General features: G+C 44.0%; 1 protein-coding gene across 1 annotated transcript in view; it reads left to right on the top strand.

Annotated features, from left to right (window-relative positions):
• The first annotated feature begins 3074 nt into the window (after window positions 1–3074).
• The window catches only part of LOC103729464, a 25971-nt gene continuing 6613 nt past the window's right edge, over window positions 3075–22432 (top strand). The window contains exons 1-4 of the mRNA XM_029560864.1: window positions 3075–3206; window positions 16853–16995; window positions 18204–18499; window positions 20292–20322. Of these exons, the coding sequence (XP_029416724.1) occupies window positions 3075–3206; window positions 16853–16995; window positions 18204–18499; window positions 20292–20322 (602 nt within the window). The remainder of the gene's footprint in view (window positions 3207–16852; window positions 16996–18203; window positions 18500–20291; window positions 20323–22432) is intronic.

Raw genomic sequence — 22432 nt, 5'->3', positions numbered from 1 at the left:
AATTATAGGCATTTCTCCAGATAATATATGAATATATAATGAATATATAATATATATTCAAATGCATTAAAAATGTCAGCAACACTAATCAGAGAAATTCAAATCAAAACCATAGTGAGGTATCACTTGAACTCAGTTACAATGGCTAACATCAAAAAGTCATGCTGGCAAGGATATGGGGAAAGAACTCTCATACATTATTAATGGGGTGTAAATTACTATTTCTATTTTGGAAAACATGATTTTACTCAAAGGACTAGAAGTAGAAATACCATATGAGGTGGGCTGGGGACACAAGCCTGTAATCAAGCTACTTGGGAGGCTGAGGTAGGAAGACTGAAAGTTCAAAGTCCCACTTGGGCAGCAGAATGCATTCAGATTTGTCCTGGGCAACTTAGCAAGACCCTTTCTCAAAATAAAAAGTGAAAAAAAAGCTGGTGATATAGTTCAGGGTACAGCACTTGTCTAGCATGTATAAGTTCCTAGGTCCAATCCCCAATTATTACAGAAAGACAAAGGGGATATGGGGGAGGGGACACCTACCATATGATCCAGCTATTCCATAATGAATCCGCACCCAAAGGAACTGAGTTCTCTGTTTCAATGAGACATATGCACCCGCATTGCACTTGCATGTTAATTGCAGCTATTAAAAATGAAATTTTGCCAGGCATGGTAGTGCATGCCTTTAATCCCAGCACTTGGGAGGCAGAGGCAGGTGAATTTCTGTGAGTTCAAGGCCAGCCTGGTCTACATAGTGAGTTCCAGGAAAGCTGGGGCTACAGGGAGACCCTGTCTCAGAAAGACCAAAAAAAAAAAAAATGAAATTTTATGGGGCTAGAGACATGGCTCAGTGGTTAAGAGCACTGGCTGCTATCACAGAGGACCTGGGTTCAGTTCCCAGCACCCACATGGCAGTTAACAACTGATTGTAACTCCAGTTCCAAATCTGACTCCCTCTTTTGACCTCTGCAGGCATTGCACACATGTGGTGTGCTTACATACATGTAGGCAAAAGACACATAGAATTAAAAAAATAATAATTTTTTTAAAAAAATGAAATTTTCTGTCATTAGGCCAGACATGGTGGAGCACGCCTTTGATCTCAGCACTCAGGAGGCAGAGACAGGCAGATCTCTATGAGTTCAAGGCCAGCCTGGTCTACATAGTGAGTTCCAGGACAGCTGGGGCTACAGGAAGACCCTGTCTCAAAAAGACCAAAAAAAAAAATGAAATTATGTCATTAGAAGAAACATGGATGGATCTAAGGAACATGGTATTATTATATTAAGGAAAGTAAGGCAGAGAAGGATGAACACCATATGTTCTTAAAAGTAGAGACTAAAAAATTGATCCCAAAGTAGAAAATATGGGCTAGGATATATAGCTCAGTGCATGTCTAAGCTATGCAAGACTTTAGGTCCAATGCCCAGAAGAAGAGAGATAGAGGAGAGAGGAGGGGAGGAGAGAGAGAAAAAAAGGAAAGGTGAGAGAAAGAGGGAGAGAGCGAGAGAAAGGGAGAGAGAGAGAGAATGAGAATAGTGGTTATCAGAATCTGGGCATGGTTTGGAAAGGGGAAGATTGCAAAGACGATGGTTCATGGATGCAGGGGGGAGGTTGGATAGAAGGAATATTTCTAAAGCTCTACAGGCAGAGCTTCTTAAACACTGTTTGTGCAAAATCCCTTTTCAACCCAGATATGTAGATCTATAAAATAAGTATACACATCAAACATTTATTGATGACCAATCATAAATTTACATTAAAACAAATATTTAGTATATATTTTACTACTTATTAGAAATGAAACCCAATTTGCATACTAAAGAGATGGATGTACTTGTTTATTTATACATAAAGAATTAAATCTTGGTTGAATACTTACTGTTGCTGAACTCATAGCATTTTTCAGAATTGATTTATAGTTTAATTTTTTTTTTTTTTGTCTTTTTGAGACAGGGTCTCCCTGTATCCCCAGCTGGCCTGGAACTCACTATTTACACCAGGCTAACCTTGAACTCTCAGAGATCTGCCTGCCTCTGCTTCCTGGGTGCTAGTGTTAAAAGTGTGGGCCACCACACCCAGCTAAGAGTTTGATTTTTCATCTTCATTGCTGAGGAAACCACATAAATACACACTACAAAGGGGAAGAAGTCTGTTTGGGGCTTTTTTGGAAATTCTGTTCTAATCTCAAGCCAAAATTCACTTAATGATTTTGTTTGTTTGTCTTTCTGTAGCCCCAGCTGGCCTGGAACTCACTATGCAGACTAACCAGGCTGGTCTCAATCTCACAGAGATCCACCTGCCTCTGCCTACCAGGTGCTGGGATTAAAGGCATATACCACCACAACCTGCTTAGCAATTTTTTAAAAATAAAACTAAAAAGCAACTCCAAAAGCAACTTTGTGACACAGTATCTTAGGTAGCCTACCCTGGCCTCAAACTCATATGTAGCTGAGGCTAGCCTTGAACTCCTGATCCTCTTGCCTCCAGTGCTGAGATTGAACATGCCAGGTTCAAACAGTAATTTTTTTTTGTCTTTTTGAGACAGGGGCTCCCTGTAGTCCCAGCTGTCCTGGAACTCACTACGTAGACCAGGCTTCCCGAGTGCTGGGATTAAGGCCACCATGCCTGGCCAAACAGTAATTTTTTTAAATCAAACATTTTTTATTCTCTTATGATGTCATATGTATTTATAATGTACTGTAACCATAGTCACTGAGGAGACAAGCCTCTGGATGTCTTCGGCAAGGAGGGGAGCACTTCATGAGCCCTCGTTTTCACACACCCGTCTTGCTGTCACTTGGTTCTCAATGCCCCTTGCGCCCCATAAGGTCCCATGTGCTGCAGCAAAGGGCCTCTAAGGACAAGAGATTAATGTGGGGTCCACAGAGGTAAAGTGCAGCATAGTTGAGAAGTCACTAGCATGCATTCTGGGGTCACCCCTCGATGGCCCATCCATCATAGAGTCTTCCTAAGAGGAAATGCCGGGCCCCACACAGCCCTACCCAAGGCAGTGACCCCTGGGGCCTGGAGCCACTCCGTGGGCAGACACTAGTGGGGATGGACCGTGGATGAGGTGTGTCTTCTCATTAACCAATGGGGACGCCTTCGGCTTGACCCTGCACAGTCTGGAGGTCCGCGGGCCATTGCCTGGAGCGCAGTGCTACCGCCTCTGGAGCGCCCGCACATGTGCAGCAGGGAGGGCAAGTGTGGATATGCATGGTGGAAGATGATCAGAAAATAGAAGATGCGATTTGGTAGGAGAATATGGAGCCCGGGGACCGAGGCATGCAACAAAATCAAGAAGACGTGAGAGAAACTTCTGAAAGGTTTATGACCCTGTGTAGGTGCAGAGCTGCATGGAAAGGAGTTTGTCTGAAAAAATACTGAATGGAAGGTAGAAATCTAGATTCCATCCACCCTCTCATAATACACAGGAATTTGACATCTACCAGGGAAATCAAATATAAACTGGTAAGTAAAGTGGGTCACTAAAGAAAAATTCCACAGTTTATTGGGCCTGGAATAAAGGACTGGTCATTAACTGGAAGGTCTTCTGAGAATGCCAAACAGTAGAGGCTAAGCCACATAGGCTACAATTCTAGCCTTGAGCAGAGTTAAAGAACAGAACTACTAAAAAAAGAAAAAAAGGCCATCAGCCTTTGTGAGCTGACCTGGGGGCAATGGGAAGTTTCCAACAGCTCCCTATTCTTTTCCCTCCCCAAGACTTCCAGCATATATTCCCAGTATCCGAAACACACTGGAAATCTCCTTATGACCTAATGAAAAATCCTGGGCTAGAAACTGAACTATTTTGACTGTAGCACCAATGCCCTACTCTTAGACTCAATTTCCTTAAGGCATGTGTACCTTGACAATCCCCAAAGGGTTTCTATAAGGATCAACTGAAGCAATATATTAGGGTGCAGGATATGTACAGAAACCTATAAATGTAAAGATTCATATTTCTTGATAAGTCAAAAAAAAAATTCTTAGTCCAGGATCCCAACCAAGAAACGTGCCATCCACGGTAGGCAGGTTTTCCTACCTCAACTAAAACAATCAAGGTAATCCCCCACAGACATGCCATTGTATAGGGCTGTGCTCTGACAGATACCATTTTCCCAAATTTGGTTACACCTGATTGCCTAAAATTGGCAACAGCTGGGCTTGTTGACTGTTCACACACCTCTCCCCTACCAAAAGGAGGGGCAAGGAGAGTCACAGGGACCCTTAGCAGGCAAGTCCAGCCACACCTCCCAACCAACCCATGATGAGCAATTCAGCCCTAATTGCACATGGCCTGGGGAGGGGCTAAGGGAATATGGACTAGGGAAAATTAGGGGAGGGTATTTCTCCCACTACTTTGTGCAGTTGTGGGGACGCCACCATCCATACTTGGGTGAAGACTTTCTGGTGTGACCTTAGGGTGGGAGCACCCACCATCCTGTAAGTAAACCCTCAAACATTGCTCTGTAAGTAAGCCTTACAAACTCACTGGTTTCCCAGAATACAGTTTGGTGAAATCATAACTCAGTTTCCCATACAGACCAAGGGAGGAGAAGACAGATGTAGTTCACACTCCCCCAAAGAATTTTAGCAACAAATATCCAAAGGCCCATCTTCCAGGTGATTCTAGATTCTTTCAAATTAACAATTATCACTAATCATCACACAACACCCCGATTTTGTTTCTCTAGAACCACTTCAAGTACCGTGGTCTGTATTGAACAGAATTCTTTAGAACAGAACCAAAAGAATGAATATAAGTTCAAAGGGGATTTATTGGCATATACAATAGACTTGGGTAGTCCAACATTGGCTATTGTTCTAGTTTACTTTTCTTTTGCTGTAATAAAACATTCTTGCCAAAAAGCAACTTGGAGAAGGAAAGGGATTATTTGACTTTCACTTCCAGATCACAATCCATCACTGAAGGAAGTGAGGACAGAAACTGAAGCAGAAACCATGGTGGAATCCTGCTTACTGGTTTGCTGTCCAGCTTTTCTCATGCCTATGCTCCACTAGTTTTGTTACATAATCCAGGCTCACCTGCCTATGGATGGTCGTCCCACAGTGGGTGTGACTCACCAATAGCATATCATCAATTATCAATCAAGACAACACCCCACAGACAAATCTAATATAGGAAATTCCTCAGTTGAGGTTCCCCCTTCCCAAGACTCTAGGTTGTGTCAAACTGACAGCTAAAGCTAACTAGGACACCTGTACTAACACTAAAGAGACTGAGAATTCAATCCACGAGTCTGGACACCTCAGCAGTTCTAGTCCAGCACGAAGGCCTGAAGAATTCTGCTGAGCTACTGGACTTGAAGCACATTCATCTCAAGTGTCCTTCAAGACTCCATGTCCCAGGTCAGGCTGTTCCCATGACTCTATAATAGGGAGGGGGGACAACAGCAAGCCACTGAGGATATTGTCTTAGTTAGCTTCAGCTGTCAGCTTGATACATATCTAGGTCACCTGGAAAGAGGGACTGCAACCCCCCAACTGAAGAACTGTCCAGATCAGATTGGCCTTTGGTTGTGTCTATGAGTTATTTTCTTAATTGTTAATTAATGTAGGGAAGACCCAGCCCACTGTGGGCAGTACCATCCCTGGGCAGGTGAACCTGGACTGTATAAGAAAGGTAGCTGAGCAAGCCAGGTGTGGTGGTTTGAATGAGAAGCACATCACTGGGGGCAGTCTTTGAGTGTTCTTAAATTTTGCCAGATTTTCAATCTCTCTGCTTCCTGTGCCTGCTTGAAGATGTAATCTCTTGGCTTTCTACTCCTGTCATCTCTGCCGGTATGCCTCCTCCACCATTATAGATTCTAACCCTCTGAACTGTAAGCATAAACTCTTCTTTCTATAATTTGCCTTGGTCATATTGTTTTATCAGAGTAACAAAAAAGTAACTAATACACCAAGGGAAGCAAGCCAATAGGCAGACTCCAAGGTCTCTGAAGTTCCTGCCTTGAGTTCTTGCCTTGCTTTCCTAGATGATAGACTATAACTATAAATGAATCCTTTCCTCACCTAAGTTCCTTTTGGTTATTGTTTCATCACAGCAACAGAAAATCAAATGATGACAGAAATTGATACCAGGAGTGGGGTCTCACTGTGATGGACCTGACCATGTTGTTTTTTAAGAGGATTGTGGACGCATTTAGAACTTTGGGCTGGAAAAGTTGTTGAGTACTTAGAGCTTAATGGACTGTTCTGTAGGAACTTGAGAGATCAGAATTCTGGGAGAAATGTAGATCATGGAGGCCTGGCTTGTGAAGTTTCAGAGGGATGTTTGAGAGTCCCTCAAAAGTTCTATTAGGACTGTTAGTGTGATATATTTTCAATCAAGAATTTATAGAAGGTGGGTGTGGTGGCACATGCCTTTAGTCCCAGTACTCAGGTGGCAGAGGTAGGCAGAGCTCTGTGAGATGGAAGTCAGCCTGATCTCCATAGCAAGTTCATGCCAGCTCTGGGCTGCAAGGAAACCCTGTCTCCAAAAAAAAAAAATTGAATCTAAGGAAGTGAAACTTTTGCTTTACTGAGACAATGGATGCGGTTGGATGGGACTGAAAATTCCTCTGTGATTAACATGAGACCAGCGTCACTGAGACAAAAATCTTCTGGGAAATATTTGCTCAGGGACAGCACACAAAAGCTGTGGTCTGGGGATGGGGGACACGTAGTTTCAGCTGTCAACTTGACAAAACCTTGAGCTACCTGGGAAGAAGGAACCTCAACATAAGAATTTCCGAGGTCACCTTGACCTGTGGCCATATCTGTGAGACATTTTCTTATTCGTTCATTGATGTAGGAGGGCCCAGCCTACTGTGGGCAGTACCATCCCTAGGCAGATGGGTCTGGACTATATAAGAAAGCTGAACACGAGCCAACTTGGGATGGACCCTTGCCTCCTTGAGTAACATTTGCAGCAATTTTCTTATGTTGTTGTTATTTAGTAGTCAAAAATTTCTTAGGTCTTTTTCTTCCACAAGTTAGAAGCTTAGCTGGGTGGAGTCTTACCCTGAGGGTGCCCTTCCCATTGTTCAAGTTCAAAGCAGGAGGCCTGTCCTTAATATTGCTAATCTCCTTAAAAATGAGAGACTCTCTTCCAGTGCAAGCCTTAAGTTCCCCAGTTTTTTTCTCTCTCCAAATTATATATTTTCTGTTTCTTTCTGCCCTACTCCACTTTTTCATTATAGACCCACATGAACATTATCAATAATAACCAAGCTGTAGAGTCAATCTTATGTTTTCTGGAAATTTTCTTTGCCATAGAAATTTGTTCATCCCTTTTAAATTTAGCCTCACATAAATTCTCAAGGCACAGGTAGAAAACAGCCAGATTCTTTGCCAACATATCACATGCATCCCAGACATCATTAAAGCCCTTGCTTCCCTCTGAAATCTCTTCAGCTTTGGCTCTAAATTCCACATTACTTTCAGCACAACTGTTTTCTAGGCTCCAACCAGAATGGCCCATTAAGCTCTACTTACAGCATTCAACTGCTTTTCTGGTCCAAAGTTCCATAGTCTTCCACATTCTTCCCCAAAATAAGGTGGTCAGTTTCTTCAAAGCAATAGCCCACTCCCTGGTACCAACTCCTGTATTAGTTACTTTTTTGTTGCTATGATAGAATACCATGATCAAGGTGACTTAATGAAGGACGAGTTTATTTTGACTTATGGTTCCAAAGGAATGAGCCCATCATGATGGAGACACACAGCAGCAAGCATCAGGAGTGGGAAGCTGAGAGATCACATCCTAAACAACAAATGCAAAGCAGAGACAGTGAACTAGAAGCAAGGCAAGGGTGTCGACACTCAAAGCCCATACCCAGCAACACTTCCTCTAGCAAATTCTACACCTTTTAAAGAATCCATAATCTCCACAAACAGTATTGCCAAGTGGGGACAAGGCATTCAGATCTTTGAGCCTAGAAGGGACATTCAAGTCACCACATCCACTAAAAAAATAGAATGAGGAGTGGGTAGTAGAACATACATGCTCCAAAGGAACAGAGGGAGAAAACAGGGTGGTAAAGATTTAAGCAGGGATAGGGACAATGGGGTGAGGAAAAGCCAAGGTAGGGGGTGGGTTAACCAAAACTAAGGATGAATGAAGAAGCCTTATAAAGTGCCACTCGTTTGTAAGATAGTTAACACTGTAGCATTTGAACAGAAGGACCCCCACATTAATGAACAAGGCTGCTCCCAGAAGTCATGGGTTGTTAATGAAAATCCCAGGGCCAGACACAGGTTACCTCCCTATGGGTTACTGGTAAAGGAGGCTCCAGAGGCACCCAAAGCCACACAAGCTATTGCCATTGCTCTTGGTTAAGCCTCAACTAGATGGTAAGATTGCTGATAGCACTGTAGTTGCAGGACACAGAGAAATCAATCTTGAGCTGACTGAGAAATTCCCCCTGATGGCTAGCTGTCACAGTGATGGAAAATGTTAGGCAGGCTGCCAGGAGAGAAAAGGTATCAATGATCTTATCCAGTGCTGGACCCTGGATGCTACAACATTGACCTGCCAGGCAGAATGCGCCCACAGGTGTGATAGTTAACAAGACTGTCTATGGGAGAAACTAACTACTCTTTTGTTGGATTTGAGGCCTGCTCCACAGAAGGGAATTCATGCTTGGTATTATGAACACGGTCAAAATCCATAGGTAGTAATGTCACAGGCCCTAGAGGAAAAACTATAGATGTTTTGGGGGAAAATCAAATGATTATATTGTCAAGCTACTTTATAAATATTTACATTTTAGAGTCTTGGAAGTGGTGCAGGGAACACAGGGCTGGTGAGAACTTTGTTCGCCACAGCATTTCATGGATGCTGGGTGAGGACGTGAGGTCAGGAGTCTTCTGTGATCTGTTCTGCACCACCACCTGTCTGGCCACACTCTGTGTGGTGTCAGTGCAGTCTCACCATTCACCAGCTGCCAGAAACCTGTGAAAACTGTGTTTCCTGTGCTAATGCTACCATTGGTAATGCTACTAAGTGCTTTTGGATAGAATGCCAAGATAAGAGCTATTGTTCAAGCCAGTCATAGTGGCATATGCCTTTAATCCCAGCACTCTGGAGGCAGAGGCAAGCAGATCTCTGAGTTCGAGGCCAATCTGGCTGGTCTACATAAGAAATTCCAGGCTAGCTGGAGCTACAGGCAGATCCTGTCTCAAAAAGAATAAAGCTGTTGTTCAAATAATTTAACAGCTAACAGTAGTTTGGTGAACAGCACTGACTTCTGTTCTGTGCCTACTACCATGATAGTGCCAACCAATTCTACAGCTAAATCCACAACTCCACCTTCCTCTCCTACACCTATTCCCTCAGATGCAGCAAATACCACTTTGACTCTAACCTCACAATGTGAGTGGAAACTACCTTTTATACAGCCAGTTTCACTAGAGGAACTGTCCTTGTCTTGGGTCTCTGCATCATCTGTTTTCCATGAGCTGTTGGCCAGTTTCAGTGAGATTCCATCCACTATAAAATCACACAGCAAGAAATAAGAACATTTAAACAGTGACTGCTATAATAACTTAAACTATGGGTGTAAACACAAATGCTTGGTCGGTGCTTTAGCAGGTGCATCATTTCCATCTAATAAAGCAATTGCAGTGACTTCCCATTGGGGCCTATATTCTCCCATGTCATAGAGGGTTGGTTGGGTCAACAGTACCAGATGTGTGTTCTACCCCTAGGAGTGGGTATTATATCCAATCAAAAATTTGCAGGTTGTACATACACTAGACACTCCACTATTGCACCAGTAGGAGCATCTTGTTTGGTATATTGATAATGCAACACTCGGGGTCTGTTGTTGAGCAGAATTATAAGGGACCATTCTCCCCCAGTCATCTGTATGTTTTCTTTTGGCATCATGAAAGCCACCCATCCAGGGGCAGGGAGTTTCCAGCTTAGTCCAAGCTTGATTTCTCCCTCTCCCAAAGATACATCATGCAGTATCTTCAGCAATACAGTTTTTCAGTCCACTTCCTGTGTACAACTAACATTATTGGCAATGGCCTTTATTGTTTTGGGGACCTCTAGTGTCCCTCAGGCCAACAGATAATATGGACAACCCACCTCTAGCCCTAGTATTTTCATTTAACAACTGTATTGCCTCTGGAAGGGCTTTCTTCCATCCACATAGGGTTGCTTAAAGTTTTTTGTTGTTGTTGTTGTTTGTTTGTTTGTTTGTTTGTTTTTTTACTGGGTATCTGGAGAACTCTTTTCCCCCTTTATTCCCACAGTTATTTGTATAAATAAAATATTTTTTTAAAAAAGAAGATAGGAAGCTGGAGAGATGGCTCAGCAGTTAAGAACACTGACTGCTCTTGCAGAGGACCTGGGTTTGATTCCCAGCACCCACATGGCAGCTAACAACTGTCCATAATTCCAGTTCCAGGGGATCTGAACACTTTCTTCTGACCTCCTCAGGCACTGCACAACAAGGGTACACTTACACAAATGCAGGCAATACACTCAAACACATAAAATAAAAATAAATAAAAGTAATAAAATTTAAAAAGGAAGATAGATGTCCTATTGTCTTAGTTTGCTTCTCCGCTGCTGTGACAAAACACTCTGACCACTACCAACTTGGGGAGGAAAGGGTTTATTTGTCTTACACCTCCCAGGTTACAGTTCATCAGGGAGCCCAAGCCTACAAATCAGGGCAGGAACCTGGAGGCAGGAGCTGGAGCACAGGCCATGGAGGATCACTGCTCACTGGCTTGCTCCCCTGGCCCCCACTGAGCCTGCTTTCTTATGCAACACAGGCCCACCCGCCCAGGGGTGGCACCACCCACAGAGGGCTGGGCCCTCCCACATCACTCAACAATCAAGAAGGTGCCCCATGGACATGGACATGGGCCAGTCCAATGAAGGCAATTCCCCAATTGAGCCTCCCTCAACCCAAGTGTGTCAAGTTGACACTAAAGCTATATTTTCTTCCACCACAATGGGATAAAATTAGAAATCGATAACACAAAACTGAAATTTTCACAAAGTGTGGAAATTAAATAACATACTCTTAGCCAGGCATGGTAACACACACCTTTAATCCCACTCTCAGGTAGCTGAGAGTGAAGCCAGTTGGGCTATATATCGAGTTCAAGGTCAGCTAGGGATACAGGGAGACCCTGTCTCAAAAAAGACCCAAAAAATTAGATAGATAGATAGATAGATAAATAAATAAATAAATAAATAAATAAATAAATAAATAAATAAATAGCATACTCTTTTGTTTAATTTTATGTTAAAATGTTGGTGGTGCTCGGGATTAAAACCAAGGCCTTGTGCATTCACACTCAACCACTGAAATAATTCCTTATCTCTTCAAATGACACATTCAACCAACCAATGAGAGTGCCAAAAAAGAAATATTGTTCGAGGTCTGTAAAATTCCCTAAATTGACAACTCGGACACTGAGTCTCAGTAAAAAGGAGCACTTTACTGGAGCCAACTGGTTGGGGACACAGTCTTGGGAGCTGTACTGCAACCCTGAGCAGTGAAAATGCAGGACTTTTAAGCAGAAAAACCACAAAATAACTCCCACAAAGCAGGGGATGTCCATAGAAACTATACACAGTCTAACCAAGAAAGGATTGGAACAATCTAGCACTGATTTCCAGAGACTTTACCTATACAGCCATTGGCTAGCTTACCTGGGGCAGAACGTTCTTTCTCTTCTGCCCCAGATTATTCCCATAGAAATCATAAACAGATACCAGGAAATGGTTTGAACAATGATGGGGATTTCCAGAGTCAGGTGGAGGGCAGCTTTTTCTCAGGGGCTAGGGAGGGGGTCTGAGGGGCACTCTCCTTCAATATAAAGGAAAATATAAAATTCTTAGAAAACTCTAAAAGGTGCACAAAAGCTGGGTATGGCAGCACAGGCCTGTGATCCCAGCACCAAGGAGGCAGAGGCAGGTACACACACCCAAGTACATACATACACAAATACACACACACCCAAGTACACACACACACACACACACACACACACACACACACACAAAGCCAATTCTTATATGTAATTAATGAATTTGGCAAAACTGTAAGACAAAATCAACACACAAAAATTAGCTGTATTTTTATACTCTAAAAATAAACACTCTGAAAAGGAAATGGCAAAACAATTCCAATTATAATAGTATCAAAATGAATAAAAAACAAAGCTGGAGCTATAGGTCAGCAGTAAAGCACTTGCTTACTATGTGCAAGGCCCTTGGTCCCAACTCCAACAGAGAGAGAGAGACAGAGACAGAGAGGAAGAAGGAAGGAGAAAGGAAGGAAAAGAAAAAAATTTTAAATTAGGAATAAAATAAAAATCTGAGAACGCAGAGTTATGAAATACTGCTGAAAACTGAGATAGAATAGAGGGACCCACCTCCCTCTGGGTCAGGAGGTAAGGCTTGTTAGAACCCTATTAAATACTCTTACTTTGGGATGGGACTATAGCATAGTTGGTAGAGTGCTTGCCTACCATGCAGGAGGCCTGGGTTAGACCTCCAGCACTGCACAAAAGCAAGGTGTGGTGGTGTGCCCATAATCCTAGCCCTCCAGAGGTACAGGAAGGAGGATCAGAAACTCAGGATCAATTTCTAACTGAATCTAAAAAAAAAAAAAACCCAAAAAAAAAAAAAAAAAAAAAAAAAAAAAAAACAAATCCAAATCAAAAACTATTAAATCTCTATTAATGTTAATGTTAACGATAGGCCTTTATTGCAAGTACCCCTTTCGATGTTTATTTGTACTTTAAATAAGCTAAGATGTTGGGTACAAGCCAGGGTGACTGACTCCAACTGACAGCTATTAGACCCTTCCCTGATGCCTCAGTTGCCCTAAGTAAAGGACTATCATTCAAACGGCCTCTTTACTATCAAGTGCCAAGATTGCTTTCATGGCCGCTGAGCTGTTTGGGACACATCACTTGGAGGACACTCCTGCAGCTGCAGTGGGCCACTTCAACCCTGGCTGAAGACATGCTTCCCAGTCTGTACCCAGCACTGGAAAGCAGGCAAGCCTGGGTGAATGCAGATGACTCTAGAGCCATTGTGATCCAAGCCGGAGGGGAAACACAGCCTTCATTTACATGGCTGCCAGGACTGATGAAGATTCTTGTCACACCCCATTTCTGGTTATATAAGTAAGTTGCTTAGCTCAGTTTTTGTTTTGTTTTGTTTTGTTTTGTTTCATGCCACTATCCACCCTCCTGTGCTGATCCTTGGTGTTGTAACATTAGGCCGAAGAAAGACTTCTCTCCAGTAGTCCTTCCTTGCCTATTCAAGAATATCTAATGACTAGTAGCAAGAGCTGAGTTGGTCACATAAAGAAAGGCTGGCAGAAGCTACAGCAAGGACAGCAGCCCTGGCAGTGACGGCAGCAATAGCAGCAGAGGTGGCAGCAGAGGCCATGGCATGATATTGCAGGCTGGAGAGCTGAGGCTGAAGAGAAACAGGTGGCTTTGAAAATCCAGAGAAGAAACACTGCGGGCCCTGGTTGCTGGGTGAGGTCCAGGGAGCTAAGGGCTAAACCTGCATGGTCAGGGGTCTTAGAAATTCCAGCCTTGAGAGCAATAAGACTTGTGGCTATAAGGCTGAGGGAACGCTGTAACCCTAGGGTGCCCTCTACTCCTGTCTGCTATTGCTACCCAGATGCTGCTGAAAGCCACTAAGTACAAGCACCTATGAAAAGGGGCACTTGTCAGCGGTCAAAGTCCAGAGCGGTTATCCTTCAACCTGAATGCCTGAGCCCTAAGTCTCTGGATTCCAAAGCCAAGAACAATAGCATGCTGACTCTTAGTGTTTGGAGCTCTGAACCTCTGGGTCTGCTGGTCCAGTGCATAGGTGTCCAGCACCTAAGGACCCTGGATTGCCAGTTTTAGAAGAGCTTTCCATGACCTACTCACAATTCCTATCTGGATACCCTAGTGAACTTGCTGGTAACAAAATACCGGGTGTGGTGGCACATGCTTTTAGTCCCAGAGGCAGAAGCAGGTAGATCTCTGTGAGTTCCAGGCCAGCTGGGGCTACAGGGAGACCCTGTCTCAAAAAATACCAAGAGAGAGATAGAGGAGAGAGAGAGAGAGAATTGAGAGAGAGAGAGAGAGAGAGAGAGAGAGAGAGAGAGAGAGACACTAAGTGGAAACATACCCCATGTTCATGGATTAGAAATCAATATTTAAGATGTCAATCTATCCAACATGATCTATAGATTAGAAGTAATCCCTACCAAAATCTCAGTGACTTTTTTGCAATAATAAGAAAGCCCACCCTAAAATTCATATGGTATCTCAAGCAGCCAAAACAATCTTGATAAAAAATAGAGTTGGAGGAGGTATTATATTTTCTAAGTTAACAGCTTACTAAAGGCATTTTTCAGATCACAGAACTGAAGTAGAAAGAGTTCAAATTTCTCATGAGCAGTGAGGGAAATGACTATAAAAAAAATTCAGATCTTTTCTATCAAAAGAATGATCAAGGGCTGGAGAGACGGCTCAGCAGTTAAGAGCACTGGCTACTCTTGCTGAGGACTTGGGCTCAATTTCCAGCACCCACATGGTAACTAACAACATCCATAATTCTAGTTCCAGGAGATCTGACACCCTCTTCTGGCCTCCTGGGATACACTAACATACAGGCAGACAAAACACTCATACACATACAATACAATACAAATAAATACATCAAAAAAATTTTTTAAAGAATGATGACAGGAATGTAATACTATTTTGCAATCCCCCACACTTATCTTGTAAAACTTTTCTTTGAGGTACCTTGCTGCATCCCCAGAACTCATGACCCAGAACAGCTGACTCCTTCCCCCTTCCCTTCATTTCCTTGGTGCCAATTCTTTTTAAACTAGCTAACCATGAAAGACTATGAGGTTGGACCCCAGACAATGGGGAAAAGACACAGTACTCTTGCATTAGGATAAAAACCTATCAATCTCCTGCCAAAGTGTGCTTACTTGCTCAAATGAAACAACACACACACCCTTTTGCAAAAGTTAAAAACTGCCTTAACAAGTTACTTTTTGCTTTGTTTGCATGTTCTTTTTGCAGTGTTGATGGAGTCCTTGGATTTCAGGTTTTATTTCTAACAGACAGTAAGTACTGAGCTGGGATCATGCTCACTTTCAAGGGACTGACAGTTCTTAGGGGTGCAGCAGGGTTTAGAGTCTCTGAACTTGACTTTATAAGCCATCAGAGGAAAAACAGCATTGTTGGGCTATGTGGTTGGTCTTGAGAGAGTGCTCTCTAAAGAGTTAAATGGGGAACAAACATTGAATTGGGAAAGATTTGGGGGAAATACATAAGTCAAGTTAGCAGGAATTAGCACTCACTGATGGCTCTGCCTGTGCCCCATATCTTTGCGATATACCATAGAATTTACCATTGTGAAAATAAAAGGACAATTACAATGAAAGCAACATTGAAAGAGCTTTTCCAAATGAAGTCTGAGTCTATCAAGATGTAGGACAATTGGCCCTGCTGCCTAGAGTGAGAACTTGGGACACCTCCATACTTTGGTGGTAGGTGTCTGAAGCAGTCAAGATAAAAAGGCAGTTTCATTATACCCAGAGGCTCAAGATGCACATTAAGACTATTGTTTATACTTCCTTTTTCTTTATTTTCTATTCTTTATAACCCATTTCCTTTCAGCATGCAAATACCCACTTTCCTGCTTTCCAAGACAATGCCCACTTTTCTCACTTTCTTGATTCATAACTATCTAAACCTGTGTCTCCCAAATTGCAATTCCTAATATTCCATGACTGGTTACTATGAATGATATGAAGTTAACAGAGGGAATAAGCTTTTATAAATACAAAGAAAGATCTTGCATGGTTCTCAAATGGCCTTTCTGTTGAACCTCTAGAGAACTGATTCACTGGGAGTATCATGAAAATGAATCAGTTAATACTAGCAAAACTACAAAATTTAATGGCTTAGTTGTAATACAGTGGTGATACATCAAATTTCCCCCAACATAAAAAAGTTATAAAAACTTCCTAGAAATCTATACTAATCAAAACAGTATGGTAGGCTGGGTATGTATCACACAGGTATTGTCCATGCCTAGCACAAGGCCCTGGATTTGATCCCTACTATTGCAGTGGGTGTGGGGATTATGGGAGAAGAGTTTGAGGCTAGCCTTGGCTACATAGCCTGATATTGTCTCAGCAAACAAACAAAAGCCTCCAGTATGGTACTGTGACAAATGGAAAACCAGAGAATGTGACATATACATTAAATTATCTCTGTTTTGCAATGCATTTACAAGCCTCTTGCTGGTGCAGGAAACCTCCTTGAATGGTTGGATCAGTTGCCTGGCCAGTTCTCTCCCAGTGGAAAACCTGACTTCCAAGTTCCTGGACAAATGTGCAACTTCATATGATGTTTTTGTATGTCTCATTGGGTTTTTCTATATTAAATTCAAAAGTGGTCCTCAAGTAGTTTAGGCATTAACCACATTAATAACATTATGTCCCCATGCTGTTATGTTTACTATGGGCCATTTCATAATGTCAACTACCATAGCTCTACATACCAGGTACATTTTAAAAATGCATGCCATATAAGTGCGTAAAACTTTTGTTTGCTTGTTTGTCTGAAATAGTCCTAGGGTGGCCTAGAACTCAATACGTAGCTGAGAATGACCTTGAACGCCTCATCCTCCTGCCTCTACCCCCCTCCTCTAAATGATGGAATTACCAGCCACCCCACCAGGCTTACCTAACACTTCTAAATCTAGCTTCCAGGAATTAATAGTTATACACTGTTAGGCTTGTCACTTGAGTCTCTGCGTTTGCTCATCTTACAGATAGGTCGAGGCCCAGAGGACAATGGAGAAGCCTGCCTCCTGGTGCGCTGCCCTGAAGGACCGGGAGCCCAGTCCCATGAAGGTGCATCGAAGATGGTACTGGCCACAGGGCTTCTGGGAAACCCTCGAAGGACTTCTGTGAAGTAGAATTGAGTGCACTCTCGCTAGTCCTGAGGATACTAAGGATACTGGTGGCAGTCACACTTTTAACAAGAAACAATCCCAGACAGGAGATACCTTCGAGTTACTGGCCACGGTGGCCCAAAGACTCCCAGACAGTAACCCAGCATAGAACTGGGAAAATGAACAGCAGACCCCAATCTTATCTAAAGGAATATGGACAACAGATTGCTGCTAGATGAGGAACAGCTGATCTGCCTACAACAAGGCTTTCTAGATAGGCCGACTAGATTCTGCAGAGGGACAAGCGCTGGGGAATGGCTGGGGGCACTGACAACACAGTGGACAGCAACAGGGATGACAGAGTATATGGGCTACAGTGTGGGGGAAGGGGAGGCTATGGGAGGGTACCATTTGGGAAGTGGGTATATAGATGAATAAGATTGTTTGGGATGTTCTGTATGATACACACACACACAAAAAAAAAAATCAACAAATAAAAAAATGAGATTTTTTTAAAAAACTCTGCAGCTGGGTACTAAATCAGTGGTAGAATGCTGGTCTAGAATGCATCAGGCACTAGGTTCCGTCCTACCACCGCAAACATAAAATGATTAAATTTTATTAAGATATCAGGCTCACCAGGCGTGGTGGCACACACCTTTAGTCCCAGCACTTGGGAAGCAGAAGCAGGGTGATCTCTGTGAGTTCAAGGCCTGCCTGGTCTACATAACGAGTTCGAGGCCAGCTACAGGGAGACCCTGTCTCAAAATAAATAAATAAATAAATAAATAAAAATCAGGCAGCCGAATCTTCACAAACACAATACATATAGGCTTTTGTTTGTTTTGTTTTGTTGAGACAGGGTCTCCCTGCAGTCCCAGCTGGCCTGGAACTCACTGTAGACCAAGCTGGCCTTGATCTCACAGGTGTCCGCCAACCTCTGTCAGGAATTAAAGGCGTGCGCCAACACGCCCCGCCTTACTGGCTACGTTTTACCCGCAAATCACATTCTTGGGACTACTTAAGAATTTATAGAGACATCTTCTAAAAAATGGATGGATTCCCTAATGAATATCCGGGTCTCCTCCTAAAGGAACACACATACGACTTGCCTAGAGCTGGAGCCCAGAGCGGGTCCCAGGGGTTCCAGACTCGGGCAGCAGGCAGGACCTTGGCGCCCCAGGAAACCTGCTCAGGTCCCGCCCTGAGACGCCCCGCCCCATTCCAGACCCCGCCCCATCCCAGGCCCCGCCCGCGGCCCCTCCCGGAGCCGAGCCGCAAGCAGGGCGTGCACCGGCCTAGCTGCTCAGTCCCTGTGCTCAGCACCGACTCCGCGGGGAGGCGGTACGGACTGGCCCCGCTTGGCATCGGCTGGCCCCGCTGCGGGCGCCCAGCGGACAGGTGTGGTCGCGCGACGTCGGCCTGGCCCGGATGCGTGGAGGCCGTGGGAGCTGCCGGAGCAGGAGCTGCCGCGGCCACTGAATGCGCGGCAGCCGCAGCAGCTCCAGCACCTGGAGGAGTCCTGTGCGTCTGCGGGCGGTGGGCGGGGTGGGACGGGGGTGGGCGGTCCTGGCCGCAAAGGCTGGAAGTACAGGCCCACAGGAGGAAAACCAATTTAGTCACTTATCCCCACAGGGGGCTGTGGCCTCAGGGAATGGAGATAAGAGGAAATGTGTAAAAATAGAAACTTACTTGAAGACTCTTTTAAAAGGAGAGCCCCTGGGCTGCGTCAAGGCCACCAAGCCCAAAAACCTGAGGCCCACATGATGGGAGGAGAGCAGGGACTTCTGCAAATTGTGCTCGGACCTGCACACACGTGTCCTGGCATGTGTGTACCGCACCAACACAAAATAAACATCTGAAATAAAATATAGTTTAACGAAAAGGGAGAGTACCTGTAGTAAAAAAAAAAAAAAAGCCCAGAGGATAATAACAGGTAGAGGTGCCTTGTTTGAACAGAGCCACGGAAGATGTTTTCCCTGTAGTAACCCCCTCCGGAACTAAGCGGCAACGGCAGCCATGGTCCAAGGGCGGGCTCAGTCACATCCTGTGCTGATGTGACATGGGGTTGTCCCCATGGTGCTGGCTTTGCAAGCAAGCAGAAAGCAAGAGGCAGGGACTCATCAGAACTCAGATCAAGCTGCTGCTGAGCTTGTCTCATTAATGTCTAACCTCTTAGCATTATTGGTGTTTCTATGATAACAAAAATAACACTTCCATTAAGGAAATGCAGAGCTCTGTTGCTGTTTTCTGAGTGTGCACAGGTTGGAGCTCCCGCATGTTTAGCTTTCTGGAGCCCAGACACAGTCGCACGGCAGCTTCGGTGCCCTGATGACCTCAGCTACCTGTCACCTGTGGAAGCATTTCAACTAGACAGGTCTTGGTCCTGCCTCCTTTCCTCTCTTCCTCTCTCCCCCTACCCCTTACTCTTCCCCTCCCTTTCCCTCTCCCTCCCCCTCCCCCTCTCCCTCTCCTCTTCCTCTACCTGTCCTTCCTTCTCTCCCTCTCTTTTCCTTTGTTAGGCATTCACAACTAAAAGCCAAATGCCCATGCTGTGTTTGATAATGTGTTTATTTGTTGCTACTTCAAAATGAGCACAGGCATCTGCTGCTGATTCACAAACTAGAAATCTAGCAGCTTTTTCTGGCAATTTCAGCAGAGTGTTGGAGGTGAGAAGGTACTGGGACCAGAGGTCCCATGCTCTTTTTCAGAACTCCGGGTGTCCAAGAGCATGTTGATACGGTGGAAGCAATGGAAGAAGGCTTCCTTCCGTGGTTCCTTTGTGTACTGAGTCCAGCAGCCGTCAGTACTGACTACAGCCTGTGGACTGGGCACCAAGCAGGGATCCTACATGCCCCATGCAGTGTGACCACACAGACTTGGAGGCAGGCAGTGCTGGGTGCCAGTTCCTGCTGGCCCTGCAGCAGGATGGCTGGAGATTGTGGGAAATGCTGCCCCTGGACAGAGGCCTTGTCTGGGCTTGCTGCCCCTCCCCGTGTCCCCCAGCACTAAGATGAGTTGCACCTTCCCCCAGGAGCCTGTTCATTGTTGAGTATGAGGTCAGTACACTTGGTAAACGACCTGACCAAGGCACCTTGATGTTCTAGAACCAGACTAGCCCACAGGACTTCTAACTTCAGCTGCAGGATGTGCAGTAATGGCAGGTTATTTACACGCGAACCTTAGTGCTGAGCCCATTGTAGGAAATTATACAGCTAAGGTGTTTTCAGTTTTTACTAAGAGTATTATTTTATTCTAATCTGATGGAAACCTTCAGCTGTTGTTTCTGTTGACATGGTTGTATTGTATTTTCTAGTTATGAGAAACCTCCTCCTGGGCTTATCAAGGTAAGTGAAAGGTTGTTATTTTTTAAAACATTTATTTATTTTTATGTATATGAATATTTTTCTTGCATGTATGTAAGTGCATCTGTGTCATGCAATGCCCATGGAGGCCAGAAAAGGGTGTTTGATTCCCTAGAACTGGAGTTGCAGACAGTTGTCACCCACCATGTGGGTGCTGGGAACCAAACCTGCAGTCTCTGGAAGAGCAGTCAGTGCTCTTAACTGCTGAACCATCTCTTCAGCCCCAATGTTATATTCTTTTTTAAAATACATTTTTTAAATATTTTATTTATTATTTTCATTTTATGTGTATGAATTTATTGCCTGAGTGTATATAAGTGCACCCGTGTCATGCAATCCTCGTGGAGGTCAGAAGAGGGCGTCAGACTTCCCTGGAATTATGGATAGTTGTTAGCTGCCATGTGGATGCTGGGAATTGAACCGAGGTCCTCTGCAAGAGCAGCCAGTGCTCTTAACCGTTGAGCCCTCACCATCCAGGGTTATATTCTTAATTACTCCATTAGATGTACTTTTGGACTCCATAACTTGCTAGGATACGGTTATAGAAGTTTTACCTCTGCCTCTGTGAAAGCACTATTTCTTCCCTGCAAGTGCCAGATAAACCTGATTTGGGGCTTTGTCATCAGCTTGTACCTTTGTGGAAATCTGCAATCACCCATGTTTCCCAGGGGCTCCCACAGTTCCCCTTCTCTCTCTTGCTGCATCTTGAATCTTTGCTGCCCCATTTTCCTTGTTCACCTCACCCAGATTCCTCATCCCCCAGGCTGGAATGTTGCATGTCTTTAATTCATCAAGCAGCCTCTGGGGTGACCTGAGAATGCACACACTGCAGCCTCTGAGCTCCTGGGCCACTTCACAGAGGGAGACTATGGCCACTGAGGAGTATTAGGGACTCAGCAGGCCAAGGCCTGTGTGATATCTTCTAATTTAAACTTTTTTTTTAAGTTTATTTGTTATTTTTATTTTATGTGTATGTGTGTATTGCCTGCGTGTAGGTAAATGCACCCGTGTTGTGCAATGCCTGAGGAGGTCAGAAGAGGCTGTTGGGACTGGAGTGACGGACAGTTGTTAGCTGCCATGTGGGTGCTGGGATGCAAACCCAGGTCTTCTGCAAGAACAACCAGTGTTCTTAACAGCTGAGCCATCTCTCCAGCCCCAATATCTTCTAATTTAAAAGAGACTTAAAGTCACCAGGGGTGGTGGTGCACACCTTTAGTTCCAGCACTCAAGAGGCAGAGGCAGGTGGATCTCTGTGAGTTTGAGGCCAGCCTGGTTTACACAGTGAGTTCCAGGCCAGCTGGGCTACAGGGAGACCCTGTCTCAAAAAGACCAAAAAAAAAAAGAAAAAAAAAAGACTTAAAAGTCATAGTAAAAAATTAACTTTCATAGAAACTTAGTGGAGGAATTCTTTAATTATAAGTACTGCTATTCATTGGTGAAAATGTCCATCAGAGATGCAGCATGCTTATGACTACAGACACAACCCTGGTCTTCGAAGAGTGATGAACTGTTAAAGCAGTCTACTCCAGTGTTCCTGAAAACCTGGCTTACTTCAATTCTTATGCTTTGCCTGTCCACACATTTTGAGATAGTGAGGCTTTGTTGTCGTCATCGTACAGTTAACTTTTATTAGACTGGAGCTTAGAGATGATTCCTGCCTGAAGGACAGGCTTGTGTTTTACTAGTGACTCCTCCAAGAGCCACTGAGGAACTTTTGCTGTTGTTATTGCAGAACTGGGGAATCTAACACAGGACTTTGTGCATGCTAAGTCCTCTATCACTCAGCTACACTTCCGACCCTTGGTTTTTCAAGATGAGACAAGGGTGTCACTATGTAGCTCAGGCTGGCCTTAAACACACTATACAGCCAAAACCAACCCTAAATTCCTGATACTCGTGCCTTGGTCCCCCAAAATCTGGAGTTACAGACACATACAGTTCTCTTTCATTGATTTCTGTTTCTGTCAGGTATAACTTTCTTTCTTTCTTTTTTTTTAATTTTAAAATTTTTTACAGTTGAGCCATTGCCTTGAGTCTCAGATGACACTTTGAACTTTTAGTGTTGAAACCGTTAAAGACTATGGGGGCTTTT

The sequence above is a fragment of the Nannospalax galili genome, unplaced genomic scaffold, assembly GCF_000622305.1.
Source record: "Nannospalax galili isolate Female #2095 unplaced genomic scaffold, S.galili_v1.0 scaffold132, whole genome shotgun sequence".
NCBI classification, from domain to species: domain Eukaryota; kingdom Metazoa; phylum Chordata; class Mammalia; order Rodentia; family Spalacidae; genus Nannospalax; species Nannospalax galili.
This window is presented reverse-complemented; position numbering and strand designations above follow the sequence as displayed.